Source organism: Balearica regulorum, chromosome 1 (assembly GCF_011004875.1).
Source record: "Balearica regulorum gibbericeps isolate bBalReg1 chromosome 1, bBalReg1.pri, whole genome shotgun sequence".
Lineage (NCBI taxonomy): Eukaryota > Metazoa > Chordata > Aves > Gruiformes > Gruidae > Balearica > Balearica regulorum.
This window is the reverse complement of record NC_046184.1, coordinates 204,720,506-204,742,043: the sequence shown is the minus strand read 5'-3', so window position 1 is coordinate 204,742,043 and position 21,538 is coordinate 204,720,506. Positions and strand designations below refer to the sequence as shown.

Sequence of the window (21,538 nt, the reverse complement as noted above, 5' to 3'; positions counted from 1 at the left end):
CAAATATAGTTTTAAGATTAAATGTCTTTTATAAATACATGTGTGTATAAATACACACACATATATATGTATACATATATATATGCATGTGCTTTTGTATATGCAAAATAATTATAGTAAATTGCAGCCACCTTTGGTAAGGATGTTAAAATCTGTTACACACAGATTTATTCATTGGAATATATTTTTGCTTTAGTGGGCTTTTTCTTTTTCATTGTATTAAAGGAAATTTTATATTTTGACAGATTATAGGGATATTTAAATGGATAATCATGGTTTATTTCTTAGGTGTTAAGTGACAGGTGGTATTATAGAACCTACTTGTAAAATCAGTATTAGTACTGAAGTTAATACATTTTTTCAGTGTTTAAGCTGAAAAAAAGAGGGTTTCTAGGTTTTAGTTGAAAAAAGCAATGTTTTCTTTGAAAACAGGGTTGTTGTTATTTATACATCTAAAATATTTTCTGAATATACTGAACAGGTTAAACTGTTTTTTCCCATGGTGACAAAGGTTAAGAAGATCATTTAAAGTCATCACCTAAAGTGCATACAACAAGCATAAACTGAAAACAAGCCAGGAAAGGAAGAAATTAAAAAAAAGAGCGTGACAATGAGTAGCACTAAAACCTGATCCACCCTTACTAAAAAGTATCTTTTACTTTGTAGGACCAATTTTAAATGAAACATCTCTGTTTTGTTTTATTTTAATAAAGTCTGATGATACACACATTTCAGCAACATATATAGCCTTATCAGCAACTCCTGCAACTTTCTCAATGTACCCTAAACATATTAATACCCAGGACTGACTGGTCACTGGGATATGGTTTGGTCCATGATATATCAAGTAGGTTTTTTTCTGGGTAAAGTCTGTGTACAGAGTCCAATACATAATTTTGGATGGAAGATCTGTTAGTGACCCCTCCTTTTCGGCTGCTTTAGAAGTACTATCATTTTAAAGTATCTTGTAGCTATACTTTAAAAAATTCTTCTATCACCATATGAGTTCAATAGGCCTTTGAAAAATGGGCAAAAAAAGGAAAATATTGTTTTCCCAGTCCTGTAAAAACTTGTGGTTTTTAATTTTCGCTGAGTTACTCTGCTTTCAAAGGAGAACTGCCATCACCCTTTTTCCAACTGTCATTTGGACAAATTTTGTCATTGTGTTAGAAAAAAAGCTGGAAAAAATTGGTTTGTCATAAGATGTCTCTAGTCCGCCTTCAGAGGGATTAGCGAAGCCATCCACCAGTATTACCTGCAGTAAAAAAGTGCTCCTAAAAGGACATGAGCAGATGAAGAGGAGAAGACCTGAAGGAATACCTCCTTCCCCCATATTCCCATGCTGCCGGAGCATACCCCCTCAGATACTTTGCCTGCGAGGGAAAAACAGCAGAGTGAAAAGAGCTGTGTTTCCTCCCGCCAGTACCTCAGACTGAGAAGATGGCACCAAGAAGATTATTTATGCCAGTCATATAGCTTGAATGGTACTGTAACATTGCCAACAGCGGTCAAACTACACTAATGATATTTGATGCAAGTGACCAGTGCGATGTAGAATTCACTACACCTTCTCCAGATAATTCACTACACCTTCTGCAGACAATTATATTTTAAAAATATTATTTAAGAAAATATTTAAAATATTATTTCTTTTACTCTTCAAAAGTGCAGCATACAGCAATATGACAGGCTAAAAATAATCTTGCCAATGCAGCTTCAATGCAGGTCTTTGAACAGGGTCATATTTCCTCCCTGCCCACCTCTGTGTTCCCAGGGTTCCAGGAATTCATTCTTTTTCACGGTGTATTTATTGACCTGGAATTATATCAAGGATGGCTGCAAGAAAGCTGAGTGTTGAGGAATGACGCTATTTCAGTTACTACAGAATTGAAAGTACAGGAAACTTTATTCTCATATGTGGTTTGCTCTCATGGTATTTGCATTGCTCAGCAAGAAGAACTAAAGAACATCTGATTTTTTTTCATCAGTAATTGAAAGAGAGAATGAAAGTGTCTCTGTATGTAAAAGAGGGAAAACACATTTAGGGTACTGTTTGAGGCACAAGATACACAGATTCCGATTTCCATTCCCACAAGGATTTAAATACTTGTTACTAAAAAGTCACATACTCCGGTATTTTCTAAGTGCAAATGTGCTGCAAGGACAATCTTGGAATAGAAAAGGATATTCGAGTACTGTTCTCAAGAATACTCAAGAATTTTAAAAGAGGAATTTTACTAATATTTTAAATGTTTTCTATATCCTTGCCTTTCTGGGGAATACCAGTTTAAATAGTAAATCCTAATGAGAGTGCTTAATGCTTTTAATTGCCTAGATTGAAAATGGCAACTTAAAATTTGTAAAGGAACCACAAACTAGCTGTTACATTGCTTGGTTGCAATGCATACCTGTAATCCCAAGACATATGTGCATATCTATAGTAAATCACTGGTCTCATAGCACTTCAATAAGATATGGAAAACTGGTTGTTTTAATAAAAGTCTGTTTGAGGAACAGAAATATTTCCCTTGAGAAATTAAAATAGTAAATTGAAATATACACATGCTTAATATGTATGTTAAATATTCATCTCTTTTTATGCTCTTGCTTAAGTTAGAAAGAAAAAATAAAGTGTGGAGTTAAAATCCGCCAATGCATACTCACACAGGACTGTCCTTTTTAAAAGCATGGGTCACTGTTACTGCAAAAAAAACCTGATGCTTTCGGATCCCTGAAGGGATCTGAGGATTAGAAAACATACATGTGTATAAAAATGTGTGTGTGTTTGTGTATATATATATAGAGCATATATATGCACATATACAAAGATATATAAATTAAATATGATAAGGACAATAAGGAAATGGCCCAGGAGGTTTGCCCCGAAAGACCACACAAGCAGAAGACCCAGCCAATGGTTCATGGATCAGAAAAGTTTCTTTCAAGGTCAGTTTCAGACAGAGAGGGTGGGTGGAACGGAGCTGCCCTTGTCCAGGGCAGTGGGGAGCCTCCGGCTGGCTGTGGGACCATGGCGCGGTGCAGACTGGGACCGTGCGTGCTTCCTTGTCCTTAGGACAATGGCTTTGTGGAAAGCTGCGCAGGAGTGCACCGTGGTCTGGTCCTGTCCCTGTCTGGTCCTGAGGCTGCAAAAGGCAAGATAACAAAACAAAGGGAGCAGCCACCCTGGCTCACCATGGGCAACCCTGCCCAGGGGCTCTGCCCAGACTCTTGATGCCTTAACTTAGTGTGAGTGTCCTAAAGAAGACAGCGAATCTCTCTGGCTGTGTGGCTGAGGACAGGAGCGTGCCATGGTCTGGTCCCGTCCTTGTGCGAGCCGCCAGCTCTGGAAGACAAAGGAGGAGCAGCGGCCATCTGCCGCACCACGGGCAGCCCCTGCCCAGGCCCAGCAGCCCTGCCCTCCCCTCCCTGCCCTCCTCCCTGCCCACTCGCCTCAGCCCTCGCTCGCCCACCTGCTCGCCTCCAGTCTGGGCTGGCTCACCACACAGCCCTTTCCACAGCCATTCTGGGCAGCCGTGTTCCCAGCCCCTGTGAGAAGGCCACCACCAGCGTTCCACCCGCTGTGACACGGCTGCCACATCACAGGGTGTTCCAGAGCTGGTGGAAGGCCGAGCTCTTGGCTGCCCAGGAAAAAAAGGGCCGTCGCTCTTCTGCCTCGTTAAACACAGTGGGATGGACAAAGCCCACACCTCAGGCCCTTAGGGAAAACAGCCAACATGGAGAGCCACTGTCACTCCTGTTTGTGTGGGGACAGTCTTTTGTCCAGGGCTGCGGTCACCTCATGGCCCCTCACTGTCCTGGCCCTGCCCCACCTCCCCTGGGTTTCCTCTTTGCTGTCAGGGCTGGGGCAGAGTGAGGTGGAGCTCAGCATGGTGGTGCAGAAAAATAAATATGGTGTCCTATGCTGGTTTGGCTGGGATAGAGTTAGTTTTCTTCACAGTAGCTAGTATGGGGCTGTGTTTTTGGATTTGTGCTGAGAATAGTGTTGATAACACAGAGAGCTCTTACTTATTGCTGAGCAGTGTTTACACAGAGCCAAGGGCCTTTTCTGCTTCTCACCCCACCCCACCAGCAAGTAGGCTGGGGGTGCACAAGGGGTTGGGAGGGGGACACAGCCGGGACAGCTGACCCCAACTGACCAAAGGATATTCCATACCATATGACATCATGCTGAGCGCAAGAAACTGGAGGAAGAAGAGGAAGAAGGGGACATTTGGAATGATGGCATTTGTCTTCCCAAGTCACCATTACGTGTGATGGAGCCCTGCCTTCCTGGAGATGGCTGAACACCTACCTGCCCCTGGGAAGTGGGGGAATGAATTCCTTGGTTTGCTTTGCTTGTGTGCATGGCTTTTGCTTTAACCTGTTAAACAGTCTTTATCTCAACCCCACGAGTTTTCTCACTTTTACCCTTCCCATTCTCTCCCTCATCACACTGGGGAGGAGTGAGCAAGCAGCTGCGTGGTGCTGAGCTGCCAGCTGGGGTTAAACTACAACATGTCTAAACACTGGGGAGCAATTCAGGTGTTTAACATACTGACCTAGTGCCACTTGGGCTGTCTTACAGCCTAATAGCCTGTGGATATTAGGTAGATAGGACATGAGACCTGGGAAAAATGCACTAAATGCTTATTTTAATCCCAACTGTAACACCTAGCAGTCCGCTGTCTCCGTGCACAGACAGTTACCTCACACCTGGCTGCCCAAGGTTCAGGTGTCTGGAAACAGGCTCCACAGTGTCACTCAGGTGCTGTGAGGAACCTCAATGGTCTGTAGCCGCTACAGCAGGGCAGGGCAGGGCTGGTGTGAATGTGGCACCCTGCTGGTCTGCTCTGCCTGGGGGGTCTCAGACACCCCACAACCTCCCAAATGGCACTGGGTAGTTACCAGTTAGGAACTGGACACGCATTGCTTTCCTTTTTGCCTTTGTTTCTCACTACCCAAGTCTATTTTAACTGGAAATAAGTTTTCCCAAGTTGAGCCCGTTTTGCCCATGACAGTAACTTGTAAGGGATCTCCCTGTCTTTATCTCAACCCAGGAGCTTTTTCATCCTGTTTTCTCCCCTGGGGGAGTGAGTGAGCAGCAGGCAGGCACCTGGCAGCTGGCCAAGGTTAACCTGCCCCAGTATGTAATGTTGTGCAGTAACACAGTTTGGAGTGTTTGTACTGTAGATATGGGGGTCAATGCTGGTCATTTTAGCTTAAGAATTCTTCTGCTGTATGGTTCTCAAATGGTTAGTGTTTCTAATCCTGTAAAAATTTGAACACATATATAAACCTGTTTTCTTACATAGAATAGTTCATATGTGTAAAGCTGGTTGGGTGGATTTTATAATAAGGCACTTTTTTTCTTTTTCCTTGGCAATCATCCTGTCTTCTGTAAAAATCTAACCCTCACCTTGGTTACTTGTGAAACTAGCATAAGGTATCAAAGAACATACTGCTGTAACTGCTAGTGATCAAACAGTGGTAAGACCCAGAGATTAATTTTTCAAGGAAGACTCTTATCAGAAACAGCACACTGATGCAGTGGATTAGACTTAGGACTAATAACCAGAGTTTATTAATCCTGATGTTGGCTTTTTTGAGCATAATTGAGCAGTCCTCCAGTCTAGTTCGTAAAAGGATGCATGAACAATCTCCATAAATATTAATCATTGTGCAGTTATGCTGTATGCTGAAGAAATTGTATCTAGGTTCTTGATGTTGACTAAATACATGTTTAATAAGTGATGTAATACTGCTAAAAGAGAAATTAAGAAATTCCCAGTTGTAATCAGGTGAAATTCACGTGGTCACCCACTTCAGACTGGGAATCCTCAAGCAGAATGATGTCAAGCCCTCCTAAGCATTCACTGCTGCTAATGTAGATACAGGTTGGAAATCCTGAATCAAATAATGCACCAAGATTGGCAATAACATCAAAGTTATTGAAAAGTGAACTTTTAACCCATATCTACTTTTCAACTGTTGAACTTCATTGCCACCTACTTAAAATATCCAGTCCCTAAAAAATGGTGATACATGAGATTCACCTATTCCTGAGAAGGCTGATTAAATCCCATACTGATCATTAGATACATGTTTTCTCCAAGCACTTCAGGTTTAATCTGCAGGTTATTGTCTCAGGGGCATGTCTGCCCAAGAAACAATACAGGTAGTATAAAGGGTGAAGAAGACATGTTGTTATTCATGAATCAAATTTAAACAGTTTTGATAAATTAAAAATTGTGAAGCAGTATTGTGGTTACAGAATTTCCAGGAGAAATTTGAAGCCATTTATCTGAATGCTGAATATCAGCAATTCATTTACCCCAGAACTGAATGTTTTTAATTATTGTCATGGTTTAACCCCAGCCAGTAACTGAGCACCAGGCAGCTGCTTGCTCCCTCCTCAAGGGGGTGTGGAGAAGAATGAGAACAAACTCGTGGGTTGAGATAAAAACAGTTTAATAGGATAACAAATGAAGAGAATAACAATAATAATAAAACCAACAACAATAACAATAACACCAAGTGATGCACAAATGTAATTGCTCACCACATGCAGAAAAAAACAAAACCTGATGCCCAGTCTGCTTCCGAGCAGCGATCCCACCTTCTGGGTAGCTTCCCTCAGTTATATGCTGAGCATGACATTATATGGTGGGGAATATCCCCTTGGCCAGTCTGGGCCAGCTGTCCTGGCTGTGCTCTCCCAGCTTCTTGTGCACCTGGCTGGGTGTGAGAAGCTGGGAAGTCCTTGACTGAGCGTAGACATTACAACTATCTAGCAACAACTAATTCATCAGTGTGTTGTTAACATTATTCTCATACTAAATCCAAACACAGCACTATACTGGCTACTAGAAAGAAATTAATGCTATCTCAGCTGAAACCAGGACAATTATAAATTAAGATTATGGTTCCTTAAGTGTCTTCTTTGATATGAAAATGTTGAGAATTGCTAATAAGTAATTGTTACTTGAAATAATAGCTGAGAAGTTGGTAAGAGACATCCCAAAATTCTATTAAACATTTTCCTGAAAGTGCAGGCTTTTATCCTGCAATTGTCAGAAATCTCTGTATTATGAGTGCCATGCACATACACTTTTTTTTTTTTAATTGTTCTAGGAAAATTGATTAATTAATTTAGTGTGACTGTGCACATTGCTCAGTTTCGGAGATTTCAGGCTGTGGAGTCACCATTCAGTTCCGATTCACTCCTCAGTCCTGGGCTCCATGACTGACTAGTCTTGCAGAGCTGCAGCCTCACACTATGACTCTGCATGCCTTGCAACCTGGCTTTTACCTCCATTATCTGTATTAGGGGAAGGGAAATGAGGTCTGCATCCCTGAGAGTCATCCCACATGAAACAGCTCTATTAGCAGAGCGTGTCCTGGCTTCTGGGAGATGTTCTCAATTCCCACAGATATTTTTTTCAACTCACTACATAGAAAAGAGAATGCAGTAAGTCTCCAGTGGTGATGCAGGCAAATTTTGGAAGAGTACAGGACCAATTACATTACCTCTAACAGGATGTTAAGTGCTAGCTCAAACTATGTGCCCATCATTGATACAACTACTGAAGCCTTCACAAGCTTCATTTTATCTGATCTTTTATTAGCATTATATACAAGAAAAAAATTTTCTCTTTAATTATAAGCCAGTCTGTGTTTTAATTTGAAAAAACAGTTTTAATTTTTTTTTTTTTTTAATATCATAGAACCATAATAGAATCATAGAATGGTTTGGGTTCGAAGGGACCTCAAAGATCATCTAGTTCCACCCCCCTGTCATGGGCAGGACACTCCTCCACTAGACCACGTTGCCCAAAGCCCATCCAACCTGGCCTTGAACACTTTCAGGAACAGGGCAATCCACAACCTCTCTGGGCAACCTGTCATAGTATCCACCCTCACAGTAAAGAATGTCTTCCTTGTATCTAATCTAAATTCTTCAGTTTAAAGCCATTACCCCTTGTCCTATCACTACATGCCCTTGTAAACAGTCCCTCTCCAGATTTCCTGTAAGCTGCCTTTCAGGTACTGGAAGGCTGCTCTAAGGTCTCCCCAGAGTCTTCTCTTCTCCAGGCTGAACAACCCCAACCTTTCCTCAAGCCTGTCTTCATCGGAGAGGTGCCCCAGCCCTCTGATCATCTTTGTGGCCTCCTCTGGACTCACTCCAATAGGTCTGTGTCTCTCTTGTCCTGGGGACCCCAGAGCTGGACACAATACTGCAGGGGGGTTTCACAAGAGTGGAGTAGAGGGGCAGGATCACCTCCCTCGACCTGCTGGTCACACTTCTCTTGATGCAGCCCAGGACACGGTTGGTTTTCTGGGCTGCAAGCGTGCATTGCCAGGTCATGTTGAGCTTTGCATCCACCAACATCGCACGTCCTTCTCTTCAGAATAGACCTTTTTCTTCAATTATTCTGTTGCAGTCCAGATGATCTAAACATTCATTTAGATCAATTTAGCTACACAAAGTGATGAACATTCTCATTCATTATATGTTGCTTCTGAGTCTCCAAATAATCTCTGCCAGTACTCCCACACTCCATCTGAAATGCAGATAAGCAGCTAAGTACATCTTTTCATCTTTCAGGAATGCATGACTTGCATGCACTGAACTTTCTCTGTTACCTTTTTCTTCACTGCAGGTGGAAGTAAAACCTATTCTGATTCCACACAGCACAAATATCCATTTGGCCACTACCATTAAGAATGCGAGGCCCCACCTAAGGTGTTTAGGTTATTTATACAAAAGGAAAGTGCATACACAGTATTTCAGTATTACCATTGCAAATATTACAGGTAGAAAGATCACCTGTACTACTAGTGACAGCAGCACCTACTTAGCATTATGCACCTTTTTCTTTTCTTTCCAGCAATCCTAGACTGTAACCATTATAGTTTATTCTACAGAGTAAGTCCTAGGGAAAGATAAAATCTTTAATCTTCATGAATATACTCCTATCCATACACATACTAATCCGCATGGAATAATACCTAAATCTAAACCCATGATTTAGTTTTGCATTCATTAATTACTTCTTGGTTTTGTTAGACTCTAGTTGATGAGAGCTGTGATTATTTTATGCCTACATTCATTAGTATATTTTCTTGTGCAGTGTAAGAAGTAGGTAATCAATTTATAAGAAACAATCCATACAACGTTTTTGTATCCACATTTCCTTTCTTAAAAGAAGTTTTGCCAGCTGATTCCACTGCCCTTGTGGCAGTCTCAGCTGTAGTGTGCAAAACTTATGTGCTGGAGCTATTTTAAACTTCAATATATAAGTATTTATCAGAAATCATTTATTTGTGGGGGTTTTTTTTTTAATAATATTCTGTCCCAGAAAATATATTTCTGCCAATATACCCAACTGAAGTAATGCATCTAAACATGAAAGTAATTGTAAATTTGCAGAACAGCAATCCACATTCCTTTACATAGTCTAGAAAAGGACTAATAAACTTGAAAATGATGAAAACAGAAATTACTAATTGCTGCGGCTTTGATTTGTTGTCTGTACAAATTGACAATTTGAATCTGTTTCAGTGGAAGCATACATACATGAAAATAAAGTTATTTTCAAAATCTGCATTTGAATAGTAGTGAAAAAGACAAGAAACTAGTGTGTAATAACTGAATAGTCACTAAAAAGGAAGGTTGAATAGCATAATGTTGTTGGGTTTTTTTCCTACATGGTCAGAAACCTTTTACTTTTTTGAAGGTTATACTTCACAATAGGAACGAATTGTAGTCTTAGATGTATTCTAGGGGTCTATCCAGCTTTTCTTGTTCAGAAATGTACATTCATATGAAGATATAGATACATACCAAAATTAGAGAAGACAGTGGTGGAAAATGGAATGTCAGATTTTGCTATATATTATTTAATAGTAGCCATCAGTTGCTGCCATTAATTTTATAAGTGATTTTTTCTTAGCAGCTCCTTGACATAAAGGGGAAAACTGTGTCTCAGTTGTTTGTGAGATAAGCTTCTCGAAGCAGCAAGAAAATTTTTGTTTACCTTTCTCTCTGTAAGCAGAGTTAACTCCTATTACTGGCGTAATTCTCTGGAGTTGCTCATTAGACTGCAGGCCAAAATATATCTGATTAAAAAAATAATTAAGGAATGATGAACACTTAAATCATACTATATATTTTACTGTTAACTTATTAATATTTCTTCCTTATATTTTTTTTCTTTTAACTCTTGCTTTTTAATATAGCATCTGAAGTAATGTGATATGAACCTCTGAAAAATAAACATAACGTTACGTTACTTTAATCTCACTTTGTAAAAGCTGTAATACATTTACATTTATTCAGACTTCCTAAACCATAGCACTTCTATTTCCACAGAAAGTGTTGATTATGGGCCGGTGTTTGTACAAGAGCCAGATGATGTGATTTTTCCAACTGATTCTGAGGAGAAGAAAGTATCTCTGAATTGTCAAGCTCATGGAAATCCTACTCCCACATACAGGTACCTGTTTCAGAAATATTTTTTTACTTTTCAGAATATTAGCCACTGCAATCCCACTCTGAGAGTCAGTGTGCTTTGGAGAACAACATAACAGAAATAGTTCTGTGACACAAATGGCCTTCCTGACTGAATTTTTTTTCTGATTCTGAATAAGAAGGATAAGTGGTCGTGACTAAAGGCAGTGATATGCAAAGTTTCAAATTATGTTCTCTGCACATCATATCTATCCATGTGGAGGGATTCCTTTTGTCCAGTTTTTTGACTTGTGACTGTAATAGCTGATAAGATCAAAAACTTTAAATGATTTTTTTTTCCTAAACATCTATAAAGCTACAAAATACTATCCCATTTTATAGGGAAAGCAGTAAAGAACAGGTTTATTAAATGACATACATGACTATGTAATACAGGATACCATGTCTGAGCCAAATCTGGTGTCTTTTCGCTCACAAGTCCACCATTTTATTCCTTTGCAACCATTGTCTGTTGCCTGTTTTCCCATACAGGCTATTATGCCACAGTTACCTACTATACAGATCTGTTATGACACACCTGTGAGTCTGAGACTTCAGCTTATTAGTGGTTCCCACTTACAGGTGGGAACAATATGTTGCAGCCACCTTATCCATTTGCTGTATCTGACTCTGCTCATATTTTATACAAATTACAAGTGATGTCGGAGGACTGAGGGAACATATGGTTGATTATTTTGTCCCTCCACCCTTTATCTTTTCTCATAGAGTCATTCTTCACTTACAAAGGGAACATAAGGACTCTTTGCACTGTGTTTTGTCATAGGTGACAATCATAAATTCTACATTTTATTTTTTACCTATTACACCTATTTAATTTATGGACTCTTTGGCATTCTGGATGAATTCTCCTTAGATAGATTTGAATCACAAAACCTGCATTTCTATGGCTAGAAGAAATTCAGAGGCAGTACTATCTTTAGATATACCTATCACAGAAGCACTGAATCTGCCTCTTTGCAACAGATGTGAGCCATTGAATGGATCTAATGCATGGCACAACCTCCCTAAACAACACAGGCATGACTAAAACATGTAACACGGGATTAGGAATGAGTGGCCAGAAATTCTTCGAACTAGAATTGCATGAACTCCTCATCGTGTGGGACAAAAGCTATCTTACGTTCTTCCTTATTGACATTCCTTTTGTAATTTCTATTACATATTTGTTGCTTTGTTGATAAAAATATATGTATATTAGTTCCACACACTGTTAAAGTGCTATTAAACATAGCATGTGACCTTGTGGAAAAGGCACAAATTCCCACCAAAAGAGGGGAACCCTATATTCAGGCCTCCCAGACAACCTCATTATTCTTGTGGAGATTTTCTCTTTGGAGAACATATGTCATCTCCTTTCTTTCTCAGTCCAACCTTTTTTTTTGCATTTTCCCAGTGGAATGCAATCAACAAATACAAACTTTCAGCATATCTTAAAGAGTGGCTACAAAGAGGGCAGAGACTCTCTCTTTACAAGGAGTCACATGGAGAAGGCAAGGAGCAACAGATACAGAGAGGTTTCATATGAAAGAAGTTTCATCTCAATATAAGAAAGAAATTTTTTGCTATGAGAACAATCATTCACTGGAACAACCTCCTCAAGGATGTGGCGGTCCCCATGACTAAAGGTTTTCAAGATGCAGTTGAGCAAGGAACTAGATAATCTCATCTAGGCTCCTTCTCCCGTGAAAGGTTGGGCCATATGATCTTTCAAGGTGCCTGCCAACCTGGGCTGGTTTATGATTCTGTGATATCCATTCCTTCAGTTCTCCAGAGATTAATTGGTGTCAGCAGCCTCATAAACAAACTTTCCTAAGTGCTATCCATGCAAGGAAAGCTTTGACCCAAAAAGCCTAGTTCTAACAGCACAGTTTAACTTCCCCTCCTTTTGTTCCTGCCACTTGTCTGTAACAGCATATGCAATACACACTACCATTCAGGGGAAGGGGAAAGAGATATAAATTACTTTGTGAGGGGTATATTGTTTCCAGGGCAGGTGCAGAGGGAATATAGTCTCAAAAAAAGCTACAGATAGATAGGCAAATGTTTGTTGTATTTCACTGCCCAAACTTTGGCATATGAAATAATGAGGAGAATGGATATTGCCATATCACCAAAAACCCTGTCCTATTATCTACAAGCACCAGACCATAGAGATCTTTATTATCTATGAGGCCCATGCTGCTATGAATTATTTTCAGCCAAAAATACCCCACAGTACAACTTTTTTTTTTTTTAAAGCTACATTAAAAGAACCTTTAAAGCACTTAAAAAGTTCCAAAATTAAGTTGTCTCTGCCAGTTTAATTCATTTCCTTAGTCTGTATAACTTATGAGACAATGTTCATAACCTGTTTACAAATTCTTCTTTTTTTGCTAGGACATTACTTCATTTTAACCGACTGGAGAATGCTCACATCAATTCAGATTTTCTTCTTCCTTGCAAAGGGCTTTTTCCCCCTAGTTCAAGCCCTACCCTGAAATAACAATTTTAAATTTCTTGAGTTCCATTCATTAAGATATCTAGATGCATTGATTTAGGGAATAACTCCCTGAGATAAATTGATTCCATTTCCTCAGCATTTCTGCAAATCATACTTTGGTATCACAAGTCAGGACCCGTACACTGAAGAACACAACTGAGACACCTTCAATGAGGAATACAGACATTCACAAGCTTCCTGTGGGATCTCACAGGTCACCAGTGTTACTGAGTTAAAGGCAGGTGCAGAATTCCCTGAGACGCAGCTTCACTATACTGCTTTCACTGCTTATGAAACATTGTGTTTTCTATTTGACTTAGGACACATATAAGTTGGTTAGAATTTTTTTTATCAGTATCATTTCCTGATAGAAAAGGCAGTTCAAAAAAAGAATTAAAATTACTTTCTTTCTCCTTAATCCAATATCCAAAGTTTTGCGGTAGCACTACAAAAAACATAGTTTGGCATTGAATTTAACTGAAAATGAAACTAAGTGAAGAAAGCTAATTAAAGCAAACTGAATTTTATTTCAGTTCCCATTTGGAAATGCCAAAACATGTAATTTTGACTTTTTCCTTCTCTAAATCTCCCATCATTTCTGGATCAATTGATTTTGCATTTTTATGTCATATATATCTATGTGAATATATATATGTAAAAGTTAACTTTAATTATGATTTCATTCAAAATCTTAAATCATTAATAAATTGTTCAAGATGAAAATTTCCTCTTCTTTTTAGCTCTGCTATATATTAATCTCTTTAAAAATGTAGTGAATCCTACAGACATATCCCTAATCTCCTTTGCAATTTAAAGATATTGTCAACAGGGTTTCATTTCTTACATTAAATGAAGCAAGGATCCTCTGCGATCAAAATTCCAATCATGAAAAAAAGGGGCAAATAAGTTCATCTTAATTCATGCAATTCTGACCTTTGGATTAAAAAATCAGAACTGCTTCAGCTGAATTCTGCTGTCTGTACCTCATTCACCATGAATGTTAACAAGACAGGGCGAACTGATAATCATTTTGCTTCATTAAAGTTGCCTCTGGAGTCTAGATGTTGCCAAGTTCTTCAGGTCTTTGCTGTACTCTGGCAAAGCCTGGAAGTGCCTGGCAGTTTCCTGAGGCAACTCTGAAACTGCGGAATGCAAACTAGCAATGAAGGAAATATCTGTGCATCATAATAGCTGTGCCATACCTGTTGACACTGATTATCTCTTCTTTGCATTCTTTTAACAATTTCATGTTCTATACAGTTTGACACGAAAGCAAGTCTAAAAAGTCTTCTAATGTGGATTATTATTCTTTAATTGAGATATTGTACCATGCCCCCAGTGGTTATTCCAGAGTGCTAGAGTCTATTAATCTACCACACAAAATCTTTTCTCTTGCAGCCAGTGGACTATTTCAGGGTTTTTTGTTTCAGTCTTTGGAGATGAATGAGAAGGGTGAGGCTTTTTGACAGACAATATCCAGGGGGAAAAAAAACCAACCCCAAAACCCACTCACACTGCAGAAAACTTATGAGACTTTTAGGTTACTTCTGAAACCTCAGAAAAATAAGTGTTCATTTGGGAATTATTCAATGCTTTGGTTCAGGTGTGATACTTTCTAATGCTTCCTACAGCCTGGCTTTTCCCACCTTATCTTGACTCCTATCCCTGTCTTTACAGTTCAAGCTTCTCATTTCAATCCCAAGCAGCTGCCAAACTTAGTATTCCCTCTGCCAATTCCTCGTTTGATCTGAGCTTCCATTTACCTGGTAGCTGCCAGGCATTACCCTTGTCCAGTCACCAGCTTATTCCAGTCTCTCCTGTCCCAGTCTTCTCTGAATTTTGTGTATAGTGATCCAGCCAATATTATTTTGCCTTTGTCCATTGCCAACATCCTTTATTTCATAACAGCGTACATACATCAGTCTACCTCCCTGCTCTTCACAGGCCTTGCTCTTCTGCTTTCTGTGTTTCAATCAGGCTTCTCTATTTCTTGGGCCTAGAAGATCAAGTGCTGAAAGAATGGAAAAGAAAGGTTCCTTGCTCTCGTGCAGTGCAGACGCAGGTCTGCTAACTCGAAGCTCATCTGGGTCTAAGACTTTAATGATTTGAAACTGATTATTATAAGCATGGTAAAAGTCCTGTTTTTGACATATAGGATGCATTGGCTATATAGGCTTCAAGTCTGAAGTCTGTAAACGATACTTTGGCAGGGGCGGGGGGAAGAAATAAAAAAAGAGGTTACTAATTTGATTCAGAAGAATCCAAAACAAAGAATATGCTTTCTCTTCAGAGGCTGAAGATGATCTGTTTTTACTTGTGTTTTTCAGAAAAACAGCTTTTGCTGGGCAAGTGTTATGGAACATCTCCATCCAAAGATTTGCCAAAGTAATGGATTCCTGCACAGGCTATCTTTGAGTAGCAGTCCTCCTTATAAAAACTGGGGCCTTCAGGTTCTATATACTAAGCTTGATGCCTTTGGCCATAAAATGCTCAAGTAGTTTCTTTCTTTTTTCCTAAGATGGCTTCGAAATGGAACTGAAATCGACATCGAAAGTGATTATCGCTTCAGTTTAATAGAAGGAAGTTTGATCATCAACAATCCCAGTGAAATGAAGGATTCTGGACAGTATCAGTGTTTAACCACCAACATGTTTGGCAGTATTTTAAGCAGAGAGGCTGTTCTTCAATTTGCATGTGAGTAACAGTTTTTTATTTTTTTTTTAACATGGATAAATGAGATCTTTGCATTGCTTGATAAGGCTCTAAATTATAATTTGAGTATGTTATACAAGTTCCACTGTCCACTGACTTTGTTGGGCTAGGATCTCAAAATTAGAAATACAATGCCTAGTGGGAAAGAGTGGGTTTCTATGGACTTTTTACTTTTAAAATAGAACCAACTATCAGGGAAAATAACTCTAGTACATGATCCTAAATGCTATCCTTTAATGATGTACTTGAATACTCCGCAAAGATATATTTCACTCATTGCTAGTTTCCTGAAACATATGATTTTATCACGCTATCTGAGCAGGAGAGAAAGAACTGTAAACTAAGGAACAGAATGGGATAAACTGCATCTATATCTGTAGGGTAGTCTGCACCTATAACTATGTGTGTGAGCATAATTTTGTGTGTATATATGTATATAAATATACGTTGATTATGGCCATGTTTATGCATACATATATTATACATACATTCATACATTATGAGACTGAGGGGGTATTTTGTAGTTGTTAATGGAAACTGAAAATGTCACAGCTTTTGATATAATTCACTACAATCTACTTTCCAGCAGCTATCAGCAATCCATGATTCTGAGTAAATGCTATAGTCTATCTATACCATGCTCTTTATCAAACATACTATCAGGAAAAACAGGCATACAATTGCGGATATTCTACCTCCAATCCTGACTTCCCTTCAGCACGTTTACAGGAAGGCAGTCAACACCTCCGTCCTAATTTCTCAGATCCAGCTGAAAATAGGACATTACCATGAAACATGAGGCAGATCTTCATATAGCCACAACTGGAAATCAGTGGGGTTAAGGACAAGTTGCCAACCTGCATGTCTACTAACGCATCCTGTGGTGTGGAGAACTCAGCAGAGGTAGTGTGGGGTCTGAGATTCTCCCTTAATCCACCCCTCCCTGGTAAAGTCAGACCTCTCAAATCTCTTGTTTTAGTCTTATCTGCTGTAGATCTTGTCAAGGTATTTGTTAGCAAGATCATGGCATGATCCATGTCCTTCTGAGCTGGGAGCAATACTGACATTTGTCAAAGTTTCCTCATCCCAGGGCAGTATGTTTAAAACTCTGAACATCACAACAGTGGTCTTATTACAGTATTATTGGACATCAGTCTTAAACATAGCTCTGGGAAAATTCTGCTACATTTTATCCTCTAGACAAGAAAAGTGTCATAAAACAAATCACTTGGTTAGAGGATCTGACAACTGGTAAATATAGATAGTTCCAGGGCTCTGAAGCTCAGATTTCTCTTCCCATTTCAGGAGCACAGCTAACAGGTGGCCATTTGATCTCCAGCTGAAAAAAAAAAAAAAAAAATTACAGAGAAAGTGAGAACTGGAGCTCAAAGAACAAAAGGCCTGTGAGTTTCAGTAGCTACATCCACAGTTCATTCAGGACCCCATGTACTTCGAGTTACCTCCTCCAATAAAACAAATTTATATAAGGTTGGAAAAAGAAAAAAAAAAAAAAAAAGAATAAGAATGAAGAGGTTGGGTTTAGTGAGTTTATTTTTATTGGATTTTAAAATTATTATTAGTTTGCACACCTGATTTTGCAGGTATCAAGGTTGTTATACTACAATGGCCTGAATGTGATTTCTGTTCATTAAAGTATTTATTTGGGAATTGTAATGAAAGTTTCTCAAGTAAGGTTAATGGAGGGATGCTGGCTGGAAGAGCTGAGGTGTAGCAAACACTGCTGCAAAACTTGTGAGAGAGAAGAGGCTGTTATAAAAACACAGAATTTTTTTCAAAAGGATAGAGAGTCATAACTGGTTGAATTTCTTTTAGAAGTTCATGAGCAACCCCTTCACAAGAGCAATTTCAAGTTCAATATGTATTTGTAGTTCAACTTCTTTGTAGCATGATACTCTCCCTTCCACTCTTGATGTAATGCTTCTTCAAATCCCTGATCTTAAAAGGCTGATGTGTTCCTATTGAAACAATATTTACATCATGCAGCAGTTCACAGTATAAATTGGTGTTACCATGCTGTAAACTTACAGCAAACTATCAGAAGCTTGTATCACAGAAATGTTTTATTAAGTCAGATCCAAAGGAAATTTAAAATAAAGATTTTCATTATGATTTCAGCTTTAAAATATCTAAGAAACTGTCTTGAATTTGACCAGAAAGTTCAGATAATTTTTCTTGAAGCAAAGAATGGAATACTTTCATCCTGGTGTCTTGGGTGATAAAAAGGTTACACTGGTTCCCAAGGGCCAATGCTCTTTATTTCCTTTAGGAAACTGAAATGTGCTTTTCAGATGCTTAAGAGGAAGATCTTACTTTGTATCAGGAAGGATGGTTTTATGATCTAAAAAATAATATTTTGGAGACCTCTTACTTCATATCTAGAAAATCTTCTGTAGTGTAATTGCAATCTTTCTGAAATAAATTAGGAAATTTTCCACATCAAGAAATTTTAACCAAGTAATATATAACATCTCATTTATTAATAACTCTTTTTCTTGCATTTAAATTCATTAATTACCTGAAAACCACCTTGGGTGAAGTAGTATACAATTAAATAGTCTTTAGATTAGAATATGTTCATTCAGTGATTAACATTGAGCTCTAAAGCATTATATAGGTAGGTAGAGATGGACTAGACAAAGATTAGCTTACATAGCCCTGAAATAAACATAAGAATTTTAAAAATGTCATGCTTGTGAGGAAATACTGTAAGATAAAATTTCATTGTCGTTGAAGTAGGATATTTTATAGTATCGCTTGTTAACAGCAGGCTTGCATGTCTCCAGTTATTTTCAGTAAGACAGAAAGCATTGATAGAGACTTTTGTAAGGAAAGGTCCTAACCTTAAAGTAATTAAAGTAATTGGTGCCCTGCAATTTTACTGGCTTTAGTGGCTTGAAGGGTAGTTTATAATCCCAAGGATAAATCAAGGCATTTCTGATTATGAGATACAGAGCTACGCATAATGGCATTCACTGAAAGCCGTGGATTCCAGAAGCTTAGCAACTTACCACTTTCACAGAAAAAAATTAAAAAATTAAGTTCATGTACTTGCTTGAATTCATGGTTTGTACTGCTGTGGAAAATAGTTATGTCTTTGCAGTTTTAAGAGCTGTTCTAATTAAAGAAAGAAATGGCATACAGCTCAAAAGGAAACAACAGGGACCATTAAACAAGGCCTTTGACACTGTTTTGTAGGCAAAAGCATGTGCTGTAATGTGCCTATGCAAAATATCACAAAACTTGAAAAAGGAGAGCATGTGTGTTGCATTGGCTCTTACTTTTCTCACAATTGCATGGCCAGAAGCCCAGTTGCTATGGTTATTATCATTTAGTTTAGCATTAGTGATGCATTACAAATAGAAATGTTTATGTACTATATCATTTGCATATGTGTGCATAATTAAAATGGGACTTTGAAATACTTATACGATGTCTTTGGATTTGAAAGAGATACAGATATAAAATGAACATTATTTTATATATCTTTAGAGATATAACATTTGAAACAGCCTCCTGTATCACTGATTATTTTGATGAAGCAAAGTGGAAAGACTAGTCATGAGCAGTTAAATATCTGCTTGAAATTTTAAACTATATCATAGCAAATATTTATGAAGATTTCAACAGAAAAAAGTTCTCTTCTCTTCTTTGCATTTCCTATGATCTCTTACTCCCAAGGTCATACTGGTTTATGCTATTTTTAGAAAGTAAGGAGAAAAAAAAAGAGAAAAAAACCACACTGTAATAGAAATTAAGGAGAAATGTATTTTTCAATAAAAGCAAATCTTTGCCATATATTCTTTTGTCTTCAATAGAATTTTATGCAGAAAAATTAGGGGAAAAAAGCCCAAAGACAACACTGACAAAATGTCAAGCAAATCAGAATTCTTGATCACAAAAATTGTATGTTTAAAGTCACATTTCAGAAGTTTGCTCTTAGCAGGTTGTTAAAAACATAAAAAGCTATATCAGTTTGCTACAGCTTCAAATGTCATTTATACTTCACAATCATAAGAAATAGTTCATTGTTTTCTTAACAAGGTTCTAATCAGCTCATTAAAATGTAAAAGCATTAGAGGATAATTACAGAATTCCTTTAGCCCATCTTAATGTTAATGCATTTTGTAGTTCTGGGTGTGGCTAGCTCTATGGAAGAGTTATTCAAACCTTTAAAGATTCTGCAGTCAATGGAAATAGAAAAGGGAAATACAGTTATTCTAGCTTAAGTTTTTACTTTTTTTTAAGAAAAAATGTGTATATATGAAGGCAAGAGCATCAGCCAAATAGAGCAACCGTAGCAAACTTATAGTTGCTGCAAGCAGAAACCCAACTTTGCTGAACACCTAGTAATTTTAAAGAAATGCATAACATCAAAAGTGTTTTGAGGATATGAGACTTAATAACAAAGTGTCAAAGTTTTATGAAGTAACTTACACACTAAGCACATATACATAGTTTTGTCTCTTATCTCCTCTCATTTCTGTTGTTAGAAATTTGTGTAACCTAAAGGGAAGATTTAAAAATTAAACTTTAATGTTAATTTCTCAATGCTAGCTACTTTCAGCATCTGTACATGAGCTAAAAAGAGTAAGTGACTTGAACCTGGTGGGAAATTGAAAAAAATCCAGAGATTCCAAATTGACTAAATCCACCTGCCTTACTGCGAACAGCTGCACATTTTTGTGCTGGGTTTCACAGCCTTTCTTTGGAACAGTGTGCTACAACTTTGGCTACAACAGTGGATGTATTTTGTACTTACCTTTGCCATGTATATAATCTCTGTATTCCATTAGGTCACAAACCAAAATAGTTTTCTCTATCTGTGGATTATGCAACCTTTCACATACCTACCATCTCTGTGGTACTTACAGACTGGGCTAAAAAAAATAAACTGGTAGGGGGAAATAAATAACTTCTCATCTGTCATTTATGACATGGACAGTGGGATCGAGTGTACCCTCAGCAAGTTTGCTGACGACACCAAGCTGTGTGGTGTGGTTGACACGCTGGAGGGAAGGGATGCCATCCAGAGGGACCTTGACAGGCTGGAGAGGTGGGCCCGTGTGAACCGCATGAAGTTCAACAAGGCCAAGTGCAAGGTCCTGCAGGTGGGTCGGCACAATCCCAAGCACAACTACAGGCTGGGTGGAGAATGGATTGAGAGCAGCCCCAAGGAGAAGGACTTGGGGGTATTGATTGATGAGAAGCTCAACATGAGCCGGCAGTGTGTGCTTGCAGCCCAGAAAGCCAACCGTGTCCTGGGCTGCATCAAAAGATGCATGACCAGCAGGTCGAGGGAGGTGATTCTGCCCCTCTACTCCGCTCTTGTGAGACCCCACCTGGAGTACTGCATCCAGCTCTGGGGGGTCCCAGCACAGGAGAGACATGGAGCTGTTGGAGTGCGTCCAGAGGAGGCCATGAAGCTGATTGGAGGGCTGGAGCACCTCTCCTATGAGGACAGGCTGAGACAGTTGGGATTGTTCAGCCTGGAGAAAAGGCGGCTCTGGGGAGATCTAATTGCGGCTTACCAGTATCTGACAGGGGCCTACAGGAAGGATGGTGAGGGACTGTTTGTGAGGGAGTGTAGTGACAGGACAAGGGGTAATGGGTTTAAGCTGAAGGAGGGTCGATTTAGATTAGATGTTAGAAAGAAATTCTTTACTGTTATAAAGTGGTGAGGCACTGGAACAGGTTGCCCAGAGAGGTTGTGGAGGCCCCATCCCTGGAAGTGTTGAAGGCCAAGTTGGGTGGGGCTTTGGGCAACGTGGTCTAGTGGAGGGTGTCCCTGCCCATGG

At 38.8% G+C, this 21,538-nt stretch overlaps 1 protein-coding gene across 2 annotated transcripts in view; it reads left to right on the top strand.

The window, feature by feature from the left end:
- CNTN5 (contactin 5) overlaps positions 1-21,538 on the top strand; it is a 678,480-nt gene that overhangs the window by 415,196 nt on the left and 241,746 nt on the right. For both annotated transcript variants that reach the window (XM_075742340.1, XM_075742341.1), the window contains exons 4-5: positions 10,373-10,496; positions 15,529-15,704. In XM_075742340.1, the coding sequence (XP_075598455.1) occupies positions 10,373-10,496; positions 15,529-15,704 (300 nt within the window). The remainder of the gene's footprint in view (positions 1-10,372; positions 10,497-15,528; positions 15,705-21,538) is intronic.